The following is a 22025-nucleotide window of genomic DNA, read 5'->3' on the forward strand; positions in this document are numbered from 1 at the left end:
TTTGCGTATGCTTAGTGAAAAGGGCATAAAAGTCCATGCATTTCCTGATTCTAACACTCTAGTAGGCAGGCTGTTAACTGCACTAGAGTCCAGCATGCTGTAATAAACCTCTTGTACTTTCTTCACACCTCTGACTTTGTGTGTCCAAGTGACCTTTCAATACTACACACAAAAATATCTTTTCAGTGACCGCGCCAACTTTGTGGAATTCGCTGCCATAGAACCTCCAGGAAGAAATCTCCATAGACAGATTTAAACCCAGCTTAAAAACGTTTCTTGAAAGAAAATGTGAGATATGTAGCTACAAAATCTAAGATAGTTTCAGTAGCTGGAATGTCACTTTGGAATAAGCGGTCAGGAAATCTAAGATTTAGCACTGACTGTTTCAAAAAGCTGTTGAAAACCAAGCTATTTGTGGACGCCTATTTGTAGACGTACTCAGTCTTCATATTTGCATATTTCCTGGTAGATGTAACATCTGTCTTGACTCTGTGTTTGTGTCAATAAGTGGATTCTTAAGTGCCTGTTATTAATTGCCTGGGCATTGTTTATTTGTTTGATGCAAATGGGGGTTTTTTTGGGGGGGAGGAGTTCTTCTTTTCTTCTTTTAAAGAAAATGTATTTTCTGACATTGTAATTTAGAGGTCATTTTACTAAGACGTGCTAATTGATTTATATCCTATGGGCACCTTAGCATTTAGATCGCGCTAAATCGGTTAACGTACCTTACCCCCCTCTTCTACAAAGCCGCGCTAGTGAGACCTCATCTGGAGTACTGTGTGCAATTCTGGAGGCCACATTACCGTAAAGATGTACTTCGAGCTGAGTCAGTCCAGCGAATGGCCACTAGGATGGTCTCCGGACTCAAGGGTCTCTCATACGAGGAAAGACTGGGCAAGTTGCAGCTCTACTCTCTAGAGGAGCGCAGGGAGAGGGGTGACATGATTGAGACATTTAAGTACGTCACAGGTCGTGTCGAGGTGGAAAACGACATATTCTTTCCTAAGGGACCTTCAGTCACAAGGGGGCACCCGCTCAAACGCAGAGGAGGGAGATTTGGTGGTGACACCAGGAAGTATTTCTTTACAGAAAGGATGGTGGATCGCTGGAACAAACTAACGGTGCAGGTGATCAAGGCCACTAGCGTGCTCGACTTTAAGAATAAATGGGACATCCACGTGGGATCTCTACGTGGGTCGAGCAGCACTCTGACTTAATGGGGTGGGACAGTAGAGTGGGCAGACTTGATGGGCTGTAGCCCTTTTCTGCCGTCATCTTTCTATGTTTCTATGTTAGTGGCTGCCGTGTGATAATGGCCCCGAAGCCCATAGAGATTTAAAGGGCTTCGGGGCTGTTGCCGTGTGGCTTTGTAGAAGAGGGGGTTAGTCAAAGGACCCCTTAGGGCTCCTTTAACAAAGGTGCGTTAGGGCCTTAACACGCGGAATAGCGCATGCTAAAATGCCGCGCGCTAGCCGCTACCGCCTCCTTGTAAGCAAGCGGTAATTTTTCGGCACCTTAGTAAAATGAGCCGTTAGTTTTTAATCTTAGAAATGTAATTTTGTTTTATACTTTGCGATTATGCATGTTTATTTTTTATGGAAACCGCTCTGTTTAAAGGCGGTATATACATTTTTTTAAATAAATAAATAAATCCAACTTAAAAACGTTTCTTTTTAAAGTTGCCTATGACCTGTGACTCCCATACCCCTAACAGAATAGCACGAAGGAAGAGCATGCCCCTCCTATTGTACTTCACCCCCCCTCTCCGCATGTATCTTTACGTTTTGTCTTTGTCCTTGTCCCAAAAAAGGAGGAAACCCAGACGTCTGGTAACCCTTGGTGCCCTCCACACATAGCCTGGACTTGGGGAAGAAGAGATGACGTTTATGTGGGGGCGGGGCTTGGGCAGAATGGGGCGGGGCTGGGTGAACTGAGGCGGGGCTGGAGGTAGAATGGGATGGGGCCACGTGTCCTCTTTTTTACACAAACAAATCTGGTTACCCTAAGTCAAGCAGCCATAGGAGCCAAAATCAAGTTTTATTAAAATTTGTTATCCCACTTATCAAATTTCTAAGCGGTGTGCAATAGTAAAATTATAAAATTATTGGATATACAGACTATAATCAATACTAAATGTACATTTACGTTAATAGATGAACAATTCAAAACAGGAGGTTAGGGGGGGGAGAAATACAATAATAAACAGGATAGGAGAATATGGAAGGCATGTGTATAAGGAGAAGGGGGTGCTAAACCCAATGGAAATTAATCTCCCTGGATCCAGTCAAGGAATTTGTTCAATATTGGGGGCACTCAAGCACCCACAGAGCTGACTCCTAGGCAAGCAGCCTTAACATTTCAGGTGCTCACCGCAGATCCCCTGATCCAATCGCCCCCAGCTCTTATTTGGAGCATATAACCGGCAATTATATTGTGGAAATCCACTTAAGAGCCAGATGGTGTAATAGTGATTAGTTTGACAGTAATAGCAGCAGACTGGGAATTGTTAGCAAGGTTGGTGTTTAAAAGCTACCTAATGACAAGGCTGCTGCAAGTACACACACACACACACAGGACCTGTGGGATTTTATTAAAAACTTCAGAGCAATTATAAACAATATTTGGAAAAGTTGGCTGTGCACAGTATTATATTGTTATGGCCACAGAACAAGCTAGCTCTATCTGATTTACAGCGTCTCGCTGAAAACACGTATGCTTTTGAAATAAATTAACGGTGATGGGAGGGGGGGGGACATGTATGGGCACCATTTACCAGTTAAAATTCCTTTCTGTCTCACGTGGTTAATGCATTGAGAAAAGGGCATGCAAAAGCTTAGGCTGTATTCTCCGCTGCCAGAAGTTCTCTCTTCTTAGGGTTACCAGAAGTCCAGGTAAACCCAGACATGTCCTCTTTTCAGAAGACTGTCTGGGCTCCTGGACGGGCTTTTCAAAATCCTGCATTTGTCCGGGTTTTGGAAAGCCCTGAAAAGCTCCAGCCGCATCTGGAGGGCCTCTAAGCATGCACAGATGACGTCACCCACATCCGCACGTGCTCAAGGCCCTCCAGACGCGACCAGAGCTTGTCAGGGAAGATGGCAGGAGGTTTGTGGGGGCAGAACTGGAGACTGAAGTGGAGCTGGGGCAGAATGGGGCGGGGCCAGAGGTGGAACTGGGCGGGGCTGGGGAAGAATGGGCAGGGCCAGAGGCGGAACAGGGTGGGGCCTTGTGTCTGGATTTGGTGCCTCCTCTAGTCTAAACAACGCTTAGTCTGTCCCTCCCAAACAGACGTATACACTTCTCCCTCCGTATTCGCTGTGATAGGGGATTAACAGAACCGCAAATACAGAAAAACCGCAAATTACTTTTTCATATGTTATTTGCTGTTTTCTATTAAAAACCATTGTGAATATGGTGAAACCGCGAACAACATGGTGGGAGACCTGGCCTGTTCCTGAAAGAGAGGCAAATCACGGTGAAGAAAGTGCTGGGAATCGGCGATTTTCTCTGTAAACGCTAGGAATCAGCGATTTTTCTATGCAAGCTGATGTAATTTGGGGGGAGGAGACAGCAAGCTAAAACCTGCGCATAATCGAAACCACAATTGCTGAAACCGCGAATACGGAGGGAGAAGTGTATTAAAAAGGACGGATCTAGATCACTCTGTATATGTTATTTTTAGTATAAATTAACCGTAGCATATGTATGTTAACCTGTAACCTGTTCTGAGTTCGTTGGGAAGGATGAGATATATAACAAGTTAAATAAGTAAAGAACTGGGATCAGTAGCATGGAATCTTGCTACCCTTTAGGATTCTGCCAGGTATTTGTGGCCTGGATTGGCCGATTTTAGAAGAGGACACTGGGCTAGATGAACAATCAGTCTGACTCAGTAAAATTTTTATGTTCTTGTTTCAGCTCCTGCCCACCGGCGTAGGAAGGGTGAGTGGCACCCCTCTTCCCCGCCCCTTCCTCCACACCGTTTTAACTTCTCCGGCATGAGCAGCATGCCCACGTCGGTGTCAGCTCGCTGTTTAACGTCCCTTCCTAGGCGCAGGTCCCGGAAGTGATGTCAGAGAGAGCGCCGATACCGATGTGGGTAGCAACCTCGTGCCGGGGAAGTAAAAATGGTATGGGGCAAGGCAAAAGTCTCATGGTAAGGAGAGGAGCAGGGGGGGGGGGGGCGGAGAGGAAGAGGGGTGCCACGCTCTTAGGAAGACGGCGTCTGGGGCAGACCGTCCTCTGGCCCCCCCATTACTACGCCACTGTCCCTGGCACTTCTAGCACTTTTTATTTTCCTGTTATCATTAATGCAATTAATTTTTAGGTTTCAGCTAGCAGTGGCATAATAAGAGGGGTGGGGAGGAGGGTCATCCACCCCGGGCACAGCTTCCCTCCTCCTCTCCTTGCCTTCCCCTGTACCTTTTTTACTTCCCTGGCATGAGGTTGCTGCCTGCGTCAGCATCAGCGCTCTCTCTGATGTCACTTCCTGGACCCCCGCCTAGGAAGTGAACCAAAGGGCGAACCAACACTGACATGGGCATGCTGCTCAAGCCAGAGCAGTTAAAAAGGCACGGGGAAAGGGAAGGGGGCACACACACAGGGGGGGGAGGGTAGAGGAGAGGGGGGGAGGGGCACCACCGCCCTGAGCACCACTCACCCTTACAACCACTGACAGTTATGGTTGGTTCTGAAATTCTATCTTCTGTCTAGGCAGCTTACATGCATACAACAGGGTGAAACCAGAACATATTTTTTCTTCTGACATGGATCTAGTTACTTTACTAGAATTAACATATGTCTGAATTTACCCAAAGTGTCCTCTTTTTAGAGGAATGTCCGGGTGTAAGGGGAATTTTGTCCAGGTTAGGAGCTTGGGGTAACGTCTGAGTAGGGTTATCAGATTTTCCAAATGGAAAATCTGGACCCCCTAGACCTGCCCCCAGGCCCTCCCCTGCTCCATTACACTCCAATCTGTCCTTTTTCTGAAGCCATATGGTAACCCTCCCTAGGACCTACAGCTTTGATTTCAGAGGATAGACTAAGGGACTACAAATCCCACACTGCTTTGAGATGTAAGTTTTAAAAGCCAGGGCTGGTCAAAAAGTCTCCCTCTTTGAACTGGGTAACTTGGTAGCTCTGAGTATATATTTGAGGGGGGGGGAATCTCTCAAGCACAATTCACACATGCATTATAATCTGCTTGTAATTTGCTGTAAATCTGCTTGTAATTTTGTTGTAAATCTGCTTGTCAATGCAGGTCATTTGCTAATTGATGTAAACCGCCTAGAACTCGCTGGGTATGGCGGTATATAAGAATAAAGTTAAAGTTATAGTGGAATACTGACTTCTTTGTCCCACTATAAGCCAGCCTTGCATCTGGAAATGCTTAGAAGAAATGCCAAATTATCCAGATCCAGGCTGAAGATCTCGTGGTCAGTCTTGGCTCTGAACTTATGTCCTAAAGCATTATGGGATTTGTAGTGCCTAAGCCTGTCCACCGAAATTAGGATGGGAGTGGTCAGAAATCCAGGACAGCCCAAAATCTCCAGCCTGGAAAATCTCTATACATCTGAACCTTACAGCTTCAGTGCATCTGCCTCGGTTTTGAGCATGCTCAAAGCAGCTCCAGCTATTGGGTCAACATGCTCAGTAGATATTTGTGCGATGCCGACCCCCTTGCCTCACTTCTGGGCATGCTCAGCTGCAATCCCAGTGACGTAGGGTGTGAGCACGTTCAGTGCGAACCTGGGAGTTTGGTTTCGGGCTATATGCGCTTGCTCAGTGCAGGAATTGTACTCGTGGGCAAGGAACGTAGCCATTAGTGTGGCAGCAGGACACGAGCATGCGCAGTAGGCTCGAATTCTGTGGCGTTTGGATTTGAACCTGTGCGCATGCTCAGGCAGATTTTTTAGTGTAAACTGTGGGTGAGGTAAGTAGCCATTAGTGTGGCAACAAGGTGTAAGCATGCGCAGTGGGCTCTACGTGGAGCTGGGTTTGAGCCTGTACGCATGTTCAGGCAGATATTTAGTGTAACTGTGGGCGTGACAAGTAGCCATTAGTATTGCTGCAAGGTGTAAACATGCGCAGTGGGCTATGCTCAGGCAGATACAGGTATTTTGTAAATGGGGCGAGGTAAGTAGCCATTAGTACGGTAGCAGGATGTAAGCATGCGCAGTGCGTGGAGCCGGGTTTGAGCCTATACGCATGCTCAGACAGATCTTTGTAATTGTGGGCGAGGCAAATAGCCATTAGTGTGGCTGCAGGGTGTAAGCATGCGCAGTGGGCTCTGACTGTGTGCATGGAGTTGGAGGGGGGGCAGCAAGTGCTCTTCTCTTTTGCTTTGGGGGTGCAGGTGAGTTGCAGCTTTGTCCTTTCCTCTTTGTTCTGCCTTGGGGGGCTTTTATTGCCTTTTGATCTGCAGCAGAGCCTGGCACTTGGCACTGTTAGTTTGCTTTGTTGCAAGAATGGTTTTTCCTGAATCACTTAATGCATTGCTTTGGCACCACATGCCAACCTGTCATTGCAGTTCAGGGGTAAGTAGGTTCAGCAAGGGCTTCTCTCATGTCTAACGCTATGTCTCCCTTTCAGTGTGTATTTATATCCCTTTCATTTGAATTTCAGCGCTGTTATAAGTCTATTTTTGAAACTGTTTCATGGTAGTCCTTATTATTCAGCTTCAAATTGCTGATTTTGAGTTTACCTTTCTCATTGCATTTGTTTATATTTGGTCTTTTTACTTCTGTTGATAAAATTGCAAGTTTTATGTTGAATTGTACTTGCCATACACCGCCTTGGGTGAATCTCTTCATAAAGGTGGCTAATAAATCCCATTAAAGAAATAAATACTTAACATTTTGCCAGAGAAAGTCTTCTTTTGGAATTAAGAGGCTGTGATGGGGGGGGAGGGGTCTGGGCTGGAGGGACTGCTCACCTCTTCCCTGCTGTCTTCTCTCAGCTGTTTGTGTCTTGTTTTACACCAGTGTATCGCAAACTGTGTGCCGTGAAAGGGACGAGTCTGTCACCGCCGGCGCCTCTCCTCCTCTCCCCTGACGATGGAGGGATTTCCAAAACCTGGCAGTTTGTCCAGATTTTGGAAGGCCAGTGAGCTCAGGGCTGCGTCTACAGGGCCTCTGAGCACACACGGACATCGATGTGTTGACATCACGCACATGCATGTGATGCCGCCTGTCTATATCTGTGCATGCCCAGAAGCCTTGTAGATGCGGCCCCAAGTTTAGTGTGTCGTGACGGAAAAAGTTTGCGAGACGCTAGTTTACACCTTATCCTCACATTGCATTTCTGTACAATTGCCAGGAAGGTACAGTTCAGGTAAGGGAAGGGGTATAGGCCAGTGAACTATAACGTTCTTCTGCCATTGTCACCTCTGTCGAGCACTCCCCCCCCCATTCCCGCCATCCCTTACTAAACTATAATTGTGTTTGTAACTTTCAGCTTTCTGACATATGCAGCTTTATATTGCAGAAAGATGAAAGTTACAACCTAGCTAACTGTACTTTTTCATACAGAACATAAATAGTTAACTAATGAAATCACTGAAATTGTAGATATGATGCCTACTCTGGACCCTGTGACATGCCCTTAATGCTTCCCAAGCTGGGCAACAATGGTTCACCCTATCCCAACTTAAGCCAAAAGTCATCTGTGGACTGGTATGTGTATTTCAGCAGTAAGTGCAGAGAACATTTACACTATCAAACTGATATTTATAATGGAAGCCCGCTTCCACTGACACAAAGAAGTTACTGGGCCAGTTACTAGGCCAGTTACTGGGCAGACTTGTACGGTCTGTGTCTGTGCATGGCCGTTTGGAGGAGGATGGGCAGGGGAGGACTTCAATGGCTGGGAGGGTGTAGATGGGCTGGAGTAAGTCTTAACAGAGATTTCGGCAGTTGGAACCCAAGCACAGTACCGGGTAAAGCTTTGGATTCTCGCCCAGAAATAGCTAAGAAGAAGAAAAAAAAAATAATAATAATTTAAATTGAATCAGGTTGGGCAGACTGGATGGACCATTCGGGTCTTTATCTGCCGTCATCTACTATGTTACTATATAAGTGAGCTTGGCTCTGGGAATCGGTTAATCCAAAACAAAGTATTGGATCAATTTGATCCATTAATTCTTAATGTATGCATCAGACCTTAACAACGTGCGTGAATTTCTATCATGGCCACCTTCTGAGCGCATCTGTGTTCTGCTGGTGTGGGGAAAAGTTTTTCTCTGTCTCTTCTTGCACTTGCCGGGCTTCGGTACTGAATCCTAGGAAAAAAGAAATAAATTTCCTTTTGCAGGTTACATAAGAATGGCCATACTGGGACAGACCGAAGATCCATCAAGCCCGGTATCCTGTTTCCAACAGTGGTCAACCAGGTCCCAAGTACCTGGCAGAAACCCAAAGAGTAGCAACATTCCAGAGCTGAGATTGTGATGTCATAATGCCTCATTCCGTCAATGCCTAAGAGCCAACCTCATCAGTGATGTCACAGTGGCTCCATTGTCCTAGACTTGGCTCACATAAAAGCTGCTGTACTGGGACAGACCAAAGGTCCATCAAGCCCAGTATCCTGTTTCCAACAGTGGTCAACCAGGTCCCAAGTACCTGGCAGAAACCCAAAGAGTAGCAACATTCCAGAGCTGAGATTGTGATGTCATAATGCCTCATTCCGTCAATGCCTAAGAGCCAACCTCATCAGTGATGTCACAGTGGCTCCATTGTCCTAGACTTGGCTCACATAAAAGCTGCTGTACTGGGACATCAAGCCCAGTATCCTGTTTACAAAAGTGGCTAACCCGGGTCCCAAGTACCTGGCAAGATCTCAAGGAGTAAAACAAATTTTATGTTGCTTATCCTAGGAATAAGCATTGGATTTTCCCTTGTCCCTCTTAATAATGGCTTATAATACCAACAGTATGACTTTGATACCACTATTATTAGCCATCATTTGGATGTAGCAGTTATCCTGGTCCCTAAGAAGGCAGGATCCTTTGCAGGCTTGATGCATTCGGTAGAGACAACATGAGAATTAGCGGTACGTAAATTCTTGCTGTACTAACAAAGACAAAAACCTCATTTGTAAACGTCTTTCTGGATAAGGTGTGGAAATCACCAAAAGATTAAATTGTGTTTGCTATTTTTTTTAACTTTTCAATATACTTATTTTGTGAGTATGCTGTCACGGATTTCTTTTTAATGCAGGATGGTCAAAGAAGCCGCCATAACCTTACGCTGTGAAATTTAGTTGTGGAGCACATTGAAATACAAATTAATTTTTTCGAGCAGTGGGATTAACGTCTACGCCTGACGAAGAGGCGAAACAGAGCAGCATATGGACTACACCGGAAAAGCTGAGTGTCTCCTGCTACTAGAAAACATTTGCATGTAATACGCTGGCAGCTGTACTCGCCCAGTGTGTTAGCTGAATCTCTTGCCCCCGATTCAAAAATTTTGATCTCATTACAACGTTGTTTTCCGCATCACTCTCTACATGTGATACATTAGACATCCCGGACCCCTGAGGAAGGAGTGTTTCTCAGAAACACGGACCGTGTTGGGTCCGTACTCCATGTATATGAGAGCCATTTTTAAGGATTACAATTTTGTATGTTTTTTTAATAAAGATTCTTGTACCTTGTACATTCCATTCTGCAGTCTTTTCCTTGTTTTTGGTGTTCGCCTTTTACTGTTTGATTTTTCTTTGTTTTAATTAATTTATTATGATCATGCTACATATGGTTAGTATCTCTTAGCTACTGAACCGCAAGGTAGCTGCAGTATGTAAGAATTTATGTAATGTAATGTTATTGTATATTATCTGCTTTATTTAAGCAAATGGATAACACAGCTGATTGAATTTTGAAAAAGCTAATAGAGTTCGTTAATTTCAGCTTCACTGACTTTCCAGTAAAAAGAGTCTTTCTGAATTGATGCGATTGTAACCATAATAGTACATGTTACACTTTTGTTTAAAAAAAATGTTACGGAGAAAGATGATGTCGTGGCGGGTCTGTGCTTTTTGACTCAAAGGAGCACTGCGTGCGGTTCCAAGGGGCATACCGCTATCATTAACGGGTTCCCTCTACTGAAATTTACTAAGAATTTAATAAAAATATTTTTTTAACAAAATAAGTATACTAAAAAGTAAAAAAAAAAAAAAAATCAAAGACAATTTAATCAGTTGGTGATTGCTGCACCTGAACCAGAAAGATGTTACATACAGATAAGAGTAGAGGTAGATTATAGGGATGGGATTAGAGGTAAGTTACAAAATTAATCAGGGACCACTGTTCAGGCACTAGGCCTGATGGGCCGCTGCGGGAGCGGACCGCTGAGCAAGATGGATCTCTGGTCTGACTCAGCGGGGGCAACTTCTTATGTTCTTATGTTCACAAACAAGGTTTTTGTCTTTGTTAGTACAGTGAAAATACCTCCTTTGTTTATTTTTTATTGAGCTTTTTGCGAATCTGCATGAATTCTTTTGACATCATGGGTCCCTGTTTTCAAATGGGTATTTGTCAATTCTCATTGGCTTCCAATCCAGGAAAGAATACAATTTAAATTCTACTGTATACTATTTAAAACTATAAATGGAGACAGCCCAACCTACCTGAACGACCGCCTCTTCCAAACCACCTCTACCAGGCATAGAAAAACACACACCCCATTCACTTACCCCCCTATCAAAGAAGTAAAACGGAAAAAACTATACAACGGACTACTGGCCACTCAGGCAGCGAAGATAGACACCCAAGTCTCCAACCTATTGACAACAACCCCAGACTACAAGATGTTCAGAAAGGAAATAAAAACTATACTCTTCAAGAAATCCCTTAATAAAGCTTAATACCATGATAAAGCTTAACCCCCCTCTTACCATCCCCTCCCTAACCCCAGATCCTACTTTTCCCTCTCGTGGAAACCTTCTCTGACCTAACATTGTAACCCTCATCCATAACTCTTTTTGTAATCCACTTTGAACCGAAAGGGAACGGCGGAATAGAAATCTGTAATGTAATGTAATGTATATGTTCTTCAACTCACATAGTACATTGATTTTGGATTTTTATTAATGACCAATTTCTCCTTTCTCAAAAGATGCTGAGAAAGAGCTGGGCCGGAGCTGAAGATTCACTTGCAGCAATTTATAAATCTTGTTTTCCTTGCAGGAAGGGGCAGGCATGGAGGAGCTGGGCCTGGGGCAAGAGTTCCACACCTGGCGGCAGTTCAGTACCTTCTTTGATAACTGGAGTGAGAAACACAAAGTGCTGTTCATCATTGCCAGCCTGAAGCCCCTCACGTCCTTCCGGCAGAACCCCGTGGACTACATCACCAACCTCCCAAAAACCCTCCGCTTCCGCTTTGTGCGGCTGATCTGTAAACATAGTGGCACGTATGTGGGACAGAGTACAGTCCGCAGGAACCAGCAGTAAGTTACCAGACGACCCTGAGGGCCTTCCTCTTCCCAAACCATTCTAGAGTTTCTGAATTCCTGGAGAATGTGGTGAAAGCAGTTAGCTTAGCAGGGTTTTAAAAAAGTTTGAATCATTTCCTATAACAAAAGTACAAAGGGTATTATTAAGATGGACTTGAGGAAATCCATCCTAGGATAAGCAGCATAAAATATGGTTTTCTCCTTGGGAACTTGCCAGGTACTTGTGACCTGAATTGGCCACTGTTGGAAACTGTTTGATGGACCTTCGGTCTGTCCCATTATGGCAGCTCTTATGTAAGCCAAGTCTAGGACAATGAAGCCATTGTGACATCACTGATGAGGTTGGCTCTTGGTCTTTGGCGGAATGAGGCATTATGACATCACAATCTCAGCTCTGGAATGTTGCTACTCTTTGGGGTTCCAAATGAGATTCTGGAATGTTGCTACTATTTGGGATTCTGCCAGGTACTTGTGACCCTAATTGGCCACTGTTGGAGCAAGATACTGGGCTAGATGGACCATTGGTCTGACCCAGTTTGGCTATTCCTATGTTAACCAAATTACAGGCAAGAGATGCAGTGGTGACCCTCAAAAACAGGGCCTGAAGGACCCAGAAGGATACTATTAAATAGCTTTAAGGCACTGGAAAAAAATAATAGTCACCTAGCACTCATTCATCTACCAAGATCCATGTAACATTAACCAGTCCAGACATATGAGGGTGGTTGGAAAAGTTTGATAAAAAAGCAAGTTAAACACCACAGTCTCCATCGATGGCTATACACTTAGTCCAGCAAGTTTCCAGTTTTTTTGATTTGTAGGAAAAATAGCTTACGTAAAAGCTGGAAACTCGCTGGACTAACTGTATAGTCATCAATGGAGACTACATTATTTAGCTTGCTTTTTTACCAAACTTTTCAAACCACCCTCGTATTTGCTCACCATCCAATAATTGAGATTTCAGTACTTCCTTAAGTAACCTGTTAAGAGTGTTTTAATTACCCTTAGTTAATGGTCTTCTTAATTTGTCTGCCCTTATGCCATCCTCCTTATGGCCACCTCTTTTATTGTATGTTAATTTTATCATTTCAGGCGTGAGAAGATTGACTGTCTGGCTTCAATCACTCTACGGCTCGGCCCCAAGAAGGACCGCCTGGTAGTCATCGAGGCAAAACTGGAGCACAACCACAAGCTGTCGGAGGTTGAGTTCTCACGTTACTTCAAGAGGCAACAGCTGGAGGCCAGCCTTGGTCTTCCCATTCGCATCACCAATAGCATCTCCAAGCGTTTTCTGGCGCCCGAAGTGGTTTGGAACCTGGAATACTACAGCAAGGCTAAGGACCAGGGCATGTGTGAGCTGCTTCGGGAATTCGACGGCCTCTTCAAGAGCGACCCTGGAGCCAAGGTCAAGCTGGTGTTCCAGGAGGATGTGGCAGTCCTCAACAGCATCTTCCTGTCTACTTCACACATGAGAAACCTGGTCCAACGCTTTCCTAGGCTCCTATACATGGACAAGGTATGCTGTGTCGCTGAAGACTTTGAACTGTACACCGTACTATGTCAAGATGCAAATGGCCGAGGACGGGAATGTGCCCATTGTGTGGCCAGGAAAGGAACACCGGACTTGGTTGTCTTCATTATGGCCTCGTTGGTCCAAAGCGTCCCTGCCATCAAATTCAAAGTCAAGTGCGTCACCGTGGGATCCAGCATCACCGACGTAGACTGTGTGGAGGAGGTTCTACCATGCAGCCGAGTGCAGATCTGTAGGACCCAAGTTCTCGAGTCTCTCTACAGGAAAGCAGAACATCTTGGCATACCAAAACTTGACAAAATCAAGAACGTTTTGCACAGTATGGCCTATGCAAATTCCCCAAAGAACTACAATCAGCACCTGAGTGATCTAGAGGACGTGTGTCCACTGAACTTCCTCCAGTACTTCCTGGAAACCTGGCATGAAAACAAAGGTACATGGGTGGAGTGCTGGGGATTCGAGAGGAAAAGGGAGTGCGCGTTTTTGGACCATGTTAATTGCCACATCCAGAAGCTAAATTCCACCCTGCTTTGGCCCTTGACCCTTCCTACATGTATACGTGGCTTGTTTGAACTCCAAGCGTTGAAGGTGGAGTTGTCTTATTGGAATGGAGAAAAGGTATCTACATTGTATCATTCGGTTTGCTCTCCTGAGTCGGCCAGGCTCATCGAGGAAGAGATGAATCTCGCCAAGCACGGGATTTATGACCTGAAGGAGAAGGAAGAAGGTTTTTTGCTGGAAGGTGGCATTTGCTCTTTCGTAGTCGACCGCGATGTGACTTCATGTACTTGCTCTATCTATACATCTAGACTGTTGCCTTGCCGGCACTTGTTCTCCGTGCGCCTCTGGACTGGGAAGCCTCTCTTTGACGCTGGCTTGATAGATATTGAATCTTGCTCAAAGAGCTCGGACAGCCCAGCCAGTTCCTAACAAAACATTTTAGCAGGTAGAAGGCTTATATTTGTTGATACCTTAGGACACAACAGGGAGGGGGAAAAAAACTGTCTTTCAGTTACACACTTCTCTATACATATGTGATTTTCAGCTTTTGGGAGATTTTGGGGGGGTTTCTGTTTTATGGATCATATTTGATTTCATGGTTACAGCTGGAGGTGGTGAAGGCCTCTGTGAGGTTGGAAACCAAGATTCTCATAGCACTTAACAAAGGCTTTTTTTTTTCTCTCAAGGAAGATGACTTCTCTTATTTTGATGGACCTGCTGTGACTTTGCCAATGTGCGACTTACTGTGACTGTACAGATATTCCATGTTTTGTGGGAGATGGTCCATTCGTTTGTACGTAAGGTACTGGATCAGGGTCGGCCCACAACCATAATAGGGTGACCTCATTCCAAATTGGAATTACTCACTTGTCACTTTAAAGGTTTCGAGAGAGACCATAAGGTCTATGTGAGTGCGTCTGAACCCTCTCTTGGAGGCATGCCGAAACAGGGTTTCAGAATTACCACAATGAATGGTGCATGATATAAATTTGCACACAATGGGTCTCTGCCATACCAGACTCTCCTGGCCTGGGACCGGACAATACTTCTGTACTGATAAGGTTCCTCTCTACCAAACGCTGCTTCCTTTTATTTAAGTTTCTTTTTTTTTTTAACGTATATTTATTGAAAGTGGATAAGAACATTAGGGTGGCTTTGAATGTCTGCACCTGAAGCATGAAGGGAAAATGAGAGAGGAATAGAAAGCAAGGGAGGGGTAGAGGAGGGCAAAAGAAAAGAACAGAAGGACCCTCCTCACAGATGGGCCTCCCCAGTCAAGAAAAGGGACCCAGACTTCCCTGCAGTCAGTCATAGATCCCTCCTTTGGACTTCCCTGCTTCTGCAGCTGGGCCCAGGAGCCTTCACCAGACCAGCCCCGCACTGCTCAGAGCATCCATTGCTATCTGCTGGAGACAGAAAATACAGGATTGCTAGAGCTGCATGGTGCCTCTTATTGGCTGCAACTCGCAACTGTTGGACTCTGTCTCCATCTGCTGGTTGATGGGTGTAACCCTGTCGGTTCTGGATTAGTCTGGTGGATAAAAAGGAAATGCAGGTTTTATTTTATTTATTTAATTAGGTTTTTTATATCCCATCCTCCCCAACGAGCTCAGAACGGGTTACAGGTTAACATACATAATATATAGTCAAAACGGGTTACAGTTTAACATATTTACAATACAATGTGTTTATCCTAACTCAACATATACAGACGATCTAGTTCCAATTTACATTTCTTTTATTTTTTTTATTACTCGTACGGAAATCTCATGTATATTCGTTGCGGTAATCCTGAAAATCCAACTGGCTAAATGTGCTTCCAGGAGAGAGTTGAGAGGGGTGTCTTGGAATACGGAGATACCACAAACACAGAGTAGCAGTGTAGAGCCAGCAGCTGTGTATTAAAATCCTTGGAGAGCAGAGAAATAACAAGTGGAGATACTGAGTCTCCTTTCCCCCTTAAATACCAGTTCATCGGCCCAGTATTTACATGTTATAAGGTTGTCTCCTGTGCTTTCCAAGGATTTTAAATAAACAGCTGCTGGCTCGACCTTGCTGCTTGGTGTTTGTGGTATATTTTGGATTGCAGCATCTGGACCTCTCGTCTGTTTGCGGTTGGAATATGGAGATGCCTGGACTTGAATTCAAAGTAGTTTACCGAGGGTAGATGCCCACGGTCCTCAAGTTGGGTTTTTAAGATTTCCACAATGAATTATGCATGGGTTTGATTTGCTTGTACTGCTTCCATTGTATATGAATCAGTCTCATGCGTATGCCTTGTGGACATCAAACTCCCACTGGGTAATGGCCCTCGAGGACCTTGGTTGTTTGCCCCTGTTAGTACAAATTTCTTACTGACAAACACCTAACCTTCAGCCTTTGGACTTGCATTTGATCATATCAACTCTTCTACTCATTCCCTTTTCTTCTTCCAGCTCTGGGAGTCCGTTTTTCTCATCTTTCGTACTTATCAAGCCAGCAAGGGCATTATCTTTTCAGATCAGAGTTTCAGCCACAACCTTTTCTAAAATCCAAAATAGAGAATGACATGGGGACAAATTTTTCCCCGTCCCCATGGGAACTCATTTTCCCATCCCGTTCTTTTCCTGTCTCTGCCCCATCCATGAAGCTCTGTCCTCATCTGCACAAGCCTCAAACACTTTAAAATCATGTTTGAGGTTTGTGTGGTTAAGGCAGAGCTTACAGGAATGGGACAGGGATAACGACAAAACTCGCACGGACAGGACGGGGAACCTGAGTTCCTGCAGAGACGGGGACAGATTTGTCCCTGTGTCATTCTCTAATCCAAAAGCCACCTTAAAAAGCAAGAAATAGAGAATGACACGGTGACAAAATTCATCACCGTCTCCGTCCCTGCGGATAACCGCGGGAAATAATCCCATGTCATTTTTTAGTGTCTATTTCAACCTCAGGTTGTTCTACTCCAGCATTCTTCAAAGCAAAGCTGGAGGGTCATTGGTTGTGGCCATTCATACTCTGATTCTTATGTGAGCCAATGATAATGAAGCCATTGTGACATCACTGATGTGATTGGCTCTTAGGCACTGGTGGAATGAGGCATTATGACATCACAATATCTGCTCTGGATATCAGAGACTGTCATTCTTCAGTGTCTAACTCAACCTCAGTCCTTCTACCCCAGCATTCTTCAAAGCAAAGCTTGCGGGTCGGTGGTTGTGGCCATTCATACTCTGATTCTTCCCTCTCTCCTTAAAGAATGACATGAAGATGGTTTCCCGCGGTTATCCGTGGGGACGGGAACGGTGATGAATTTTGTCACCGTGTCATTCTCTAGCAAGAAACTGTCATGCACATTGGTTCTCCATCCAGGATCCACCCAGCCAGTCAAGTTTTCAAGATATCCATATTGAATGTGCACACGATAGATTTGTGTATAAATAAATTGAATATACGCATAGTAAATGACAGCAGATAAAGACCTGAACGGTCCATTCAGTCTGCCCTGTAATTCCATGCATTACAATGTCATGTTTAAATTAAAATGTCTTTTTTTTTTTTTTCTTTATTTCTGGGCCATAGACCTTAGAAGTTTGCCTGGTACTGTCCTCAGGTTCCAGCTACTGAAGTTGCCGTCGAAGCTGGGGCATTCAGTAAAAATGTGAATTTTATAGAAATCATGGAATCTAATTTAGGCAGGGGGGAGATTTACATCAAGGTTCAATTGGTGCAAATCCTCGTGCCCAGGGCTGGCTCAGGAGATTGCGGTGCCCTCACCCTTGCACTGCCCCCCCACCAGTTCCCTCCTCCGATGTTACTGCCTGGTCCTGTGAAGATGTATCAGTGTCGAGCGGTAGCATCAGAGGAGGGAAGTACAGCACTTTCCTTCTCCGACACCAGTCCTCCCCCCATCGGGGCAACTGGTCTGTGAAGCCGCACCCTGCTGGGACAGGGCATTAGAAGAGGGAGGAGGAGGGAAGAGTAGCCACAAGGTAGCTCAATTTATGGGCTGGTGATGTCATGGCCTTGGGCACCAGCGCCCTGGACCAGAGCCTCACTTAGTCCGTAGGTTAAGCCGGCACGCATTTCGGTGCACTTTATTTTTTTCAATGTCCAATTCTGAGTTTAATCCTTCAAGGCCCCTCCTTGCTATTAGGAAGCCAACCAGCGCATTGCAGAGTGGCAATATTCCCTGGTTCATCCTAATTTCTCCTGAATAAATCTCCTCTCTGTTGTCACGCAGATGTGGGAAACCTATAGCGGCCAAGCCGCCAGCTCCCCTGGGTCTCTGCATATTTGCTCAAAGCTCATGCTGGCATACAGTTCTAGCTCAAATCTTTCCGCTGCAAATGCAAGGGTTTTACAAACGGATCCAAAACTCCTCATGTTGTTTCCGTACTGCTGTGTACACACCCATTTCAGGCAGTCCCCGCTCTAAAAAGCTTACCATCTCTTCAGGACAGAAAAATGGGACTTGTATACTGCCTTTTTGTAGTTTTTTTTAATTTTTTATTTATTTATAAATTTTATTAATTGTTACATCATAACAAACTCAAGCAAATATACAAAATATAAAGAAAATAATTCAAATTAAAATATAAACATTAACAAGTCCACATTATTGAGGGTTGACTAATCTTGTCGCCGATTTTTTATTCCAAAAAAGTAAAGAACTAAACATCAATATTCCAATAAACTCTAACATCAGGCAATGATAATCTTCATATTTCATTCCTTCTCAGCTTCTGCACTAGTAACAGGTAATATATCCAATTTAGGTTTGTCTGAAAGAAAATTTTCTAAATGAACTGGGTCTAAAAATATATATTTAGTATTCTGAAAAGTCACCAAGCATTTACAGGGGAACTTAAGAAAGAATGATGCACCCACACCCAAGGTTCTAGCTAGAGAATGACACGGTGACAAAATTCATCACCGTTCCCGTCCCCGCGGATAACCGCGGGAAATAATCCCATGTCATTTTTTAGTGTCTATTTCAACCTCAGTCCTTCTATATCAGCATTCTTCAAAGCAAAGTTTGAGGGTCAGTTGTTGTGGCCATTCATATTCTGATTCTTCCTTCGCTCCTTAAAGAATGATATGAAGATGGTTTCCCGCGGTTATCCGCGGGAACGGGAACGGTGATTAATTTTGTCACCGTGTCATTCTCTAGTTCTAGCCTTAAGTTGCAGGAATTGCTTCCTCCTGTATTGTGTTTGTCTGGAGACATCTGGGAAGATGTTTATCTGTTGACAACAAAACAGGGCATTTTTGTTCAAGAAATACAATTTAAGTATACAGTGGTACCTCGGTTTACAAGTGCACCGGTTTGTGAGTGTTTTGCAAGACGAGCAAAACATTTGCAAAATCGGTGCCTCGGAAAACGAGCACCCCCCCCCCCCCACACACAATCCAGCACCTCCCCCTGCAATCCCGCACTCCCCCCCCCAACATCATTGGGCACACCCCCCTGCTGCTTCTTACCCTCATCTGGGCACTCTTGAAGATCGGCCCTCGTCTGCTGGGCCTTGAGCATCTGAGCATGCTCAAGGCCCAGCAGACGAGGAGTCCGATCTTCTAGAGTGCCCAGATGAGGGTAAGAAGCGGCGGGGGTGCCCAATTGTGTCGGGGGGGTCGGATCATGTCGGGGGGGGGGTGCCCAATCGTGTCGGGGGGAGGGGGGGTGCCGGATCGCAGGGGGGGGGGGCCTTTGATGGGAGCAATGCCGGTTCTCGGGGGGGGGGGGGGGGGGAAGCATCAAAGCGAGTTTCCATTATTTCCTATGGGGAAACTCGCTTTGATAAACGAGCATTTTGGATTACGAGCATGCTCCTGGAACGGATTATACTCGTAATCCAAGGTACTACTGTATCTTGTTTCTCTATTTCAGTCATAAAAGTGACTAATAATGTTGTTCTCTTGGCTATATAATCTTTTGATGACTCAAGAAATTGGGAAATGTTTAAACTATCAGGTGAAACTAGTTGGTCTTCCCCCCCTTCTTCTGATATCATCAACTAGTTTCGCCTTTTTGTAGTTTTTACAACCACACACAAAACGGTTTATATACAGACATTTTTCCCTGTCTGTCCCAGTGGACTCGCAATCTATTTACTATATAATGCTGAAAGGTGTACGCAGCACTTACATTTTGACATATTTAATGTACCTGGAGGATTGAGTGACTCGCCCAGGGTCCCAGCGCAGAGTTTGAACCCACAACCTCAGGGTGCTGAGACCGTAGCTCTAATCACTGCACACCACACTCTCCTCCAATATACATGAGCCAAGTGTAGAACAATGAAGCCATTGCGACATCACTGACGAGGTTGGCTTTTAGGTATTGGTGGAATTATGACATCACAATCTCAGCTCTGGAATGTTGCTACTCTTTGGGTTTCTGCCAGGCATTATGACATCAGGGAAAGGGATTGGGACTTGTTATACTGCCCCTTTGTAGTTTTACAGCCACACTCAAAGCGGTTTACATACAGGTACTTCAGGCATTTTCCCTGTCTGTCCTGTTGGGCTCACAATCTATCTCATGTACCTGGGGCAGCGGAGGATTACCGTACGTATTCAAATATAAGTTGATCCAAATATAAGTCGAGACCCCCTTTTTCCCCAAAAAAGGAGGAAATATGGTTGACTCAAATATAAAACGGGTGGCTTAATATTCAAGTGTCTTGCCCCGTCAGACTCTACACCCAGCCCCCTTCCTTCCTCCCCTGTCAGGCTGTGCACCCAGCACCCTTCCATCCTCCCCTCCCGTCAGGCTCTGTACCCGCCTCCCTCCCTGTCCTAGCCTCATATGGTACCTCATCTTAGTGATCCGCGGTGGAGGTGCAGCAGGCAGGAGCAAACTTTCCAAGTTCCTGCCCTGCTGCTAACCGGCTGCCGCAAGTTCCTTTGGCGCTGAGCTACACGAGCAGGAGCGCGATTTGGCACTGCTGCTCGGTACTGAGAGGCATCCATACTAGCTCCCGCAAATTCTCGCCTCCACCGCAGATCGCTAAAATGAGGTACCATATGAGGCTAGGGCAGAGAGGGAGGCAGGGGCAGAGCCTGGGAGGGAGGGTGCACAGTCTTGATGGGAGGGGGGAAGGAAGGAAGGGGATAGAGGGAAGGGAGCTTGGTGAAGTGCCTGATGAGGGGGAAGGGTGCTGGGTGCAGAGCCTGACCGGCTGCTGCGAGTTCATTTGGCGCTGAGCTACACGAGGAGCGCGATTTGGCACTGCTGCTCGGTACTGAAGCATCCTTACTGGCTCCCGAGAATTCATGGGAGCCAGTAAGGATGCCTCTCAGTACCGAGCAGCAGCTGGTTAGCAACAGGGCAGGATAATGGAAAGTTCGCTCCTGCCCGCTGCACCGCGGATTGCTAAGATGAGGTACTGTATGAGGATAGGACAGGGAGGTGGGGCAGAGCCTGGCGGTGGCGGCCTTAAAAAAAAAATTCTGGGAGGGGGCATTGACCCGAATATAAACCGGGACCCCCATTTTTGGGCCAATTTTTTGGTTTATATTTGAGTATATACGGTAAGTGAGTTGCCCAGGATCAGGGGACAAATAAGGGATAGTTCAATTTATTATGGGAAATGGTTATAAGCGATAGGGGTTGAGTAGGCACAACCATTAGCCAAACGACTAGGCAGTTGTCAATAATAGCTGCTTCCGGGATGAGGGGGGTGGAAGGAGCAGCAAAGAGCTCAAAAACTCAGCACATACTTTTTCTCCTGCAGGAAGAAAAGGGCTGTTCTCAAATAGTCTATTTAATTGGCTTTGGAAGATTCTCCTCATTAGTGACACATTTACACCTAGGCCTCGTTTGCTCCTGAGCGCTCCCTCAGACCTGTCCTGCACATCTCTAAAGGCAGAGACCTCTTAAAAGTGCACGTGCATATATACTAGATGTAATAAAAGCCATTTGCACAGAACATGCCTCACACACACACAAGGCTGTATGAAATTATCTTAAAAAGTAGATAAGGTTGCAATGCAACAACAGTAAAATAAAAATACAGGGTGGAGAAGTCTTTTTCAAGTTCAAATGTTTTATTGACAAGTTTGCATTTTAAAAAAACTGAAATAGAAAGACATAAGTCAAACAGAGAGAGCGTATGAAAATATTATACAAGCCAATTTTATTTTTTGTAAGGAACAAATTATTCCCCCCTCCCTTTTTACAACACTATAGCGTGGTTTTTAGTACTAGCCACGGCGGTAACAGTTCTGACATGAATAGAATTCCTATGAGCGTCGGAGCTATTACCGCCGTGGCTAATGCTAAAAACTGCGCTACAGTTTTGTAAAAAAAAGAGGGGGGTATTGTATTGAATAAATAGAGTTCCACTGGAGACCAGATTAGTTTAATTATCTGGTGAAAGACTTTTTTTTCCCCAAAACCTTAAATTCTAATTTGTGTATTTTAACACATTGTGTGCCACCAGTAAATGTCATTCAAGTTCTTGGCATTTTTCCAAGATCCAAGGCTGGATTCCTTAGTACTCTATAAGCATGTCCAATAAAGATTTATAAGATTCATAAATTGTTAGGTGGTAGAGCTGAGTTT

At 45.0% G+C, this 22025-nt stretch overlaps 1 protein-coding gene across 6 annotated transcripts; it reads left to right on the forward strand.

The window, feature by feature from the left end:
- The first annotated feature begins 5905 nt into the window (after positions 1–5905).
- On the forward strand, positions 5906–16059 carry LOC117367386 (uncharacterized protein ZSWIM9-like). Of its 6 annotated transcripts, XM_033959866.1 has the most exons (4): positions 6251–6352; positions 9213–9360; positions 11180–11439; positions 12538–16059. In XM_033959866.1, the coding sequence occupies exons 2-4, from the start codon at positions 9343–9345 to the stop codon at positions 13904–13906; spliced, it is 1647 nt and encodes a 548-aa protein (XP_033815757.1). In that variant the 5' UTR covers positions 6251–6352; positions 9213–9342; the 3' UTR covers positions 13907–16059. The 6 variants fall into 6 exon arrangements, with proteins under 6 accessions (XP_033815759.1, XP_033815756.1, XP_033815758.1 ...); XM_033959868.1 differs by lacking the exons at positions 6251–6352; positions 9213–9360 and adding an exon at positions 5906–5929; XM_033959865.1 differs by lacking the exons at positions 6251–6352; positions 9213–9360 and adding an exon at positions 6077–6132.
- The last annotated feature ends 5966 nt before the right edge of the window (positions 16060–22025 follow it).

Source organism: Geotrypetes seraphini, chromosome 10 (assembly GCF_902459505.1).
Source record: "Geotrypetes seraphini chromosome 10, aGeoSer1.1, whole genome shotgun sequence".
Classification (NCBI taxonomy): Eukaryota; Metazoa; Chordata; class Amphibia; order Gymnophiona; family Dermophiidae; genus Geotrypetes; species Geotrypetes seraphini.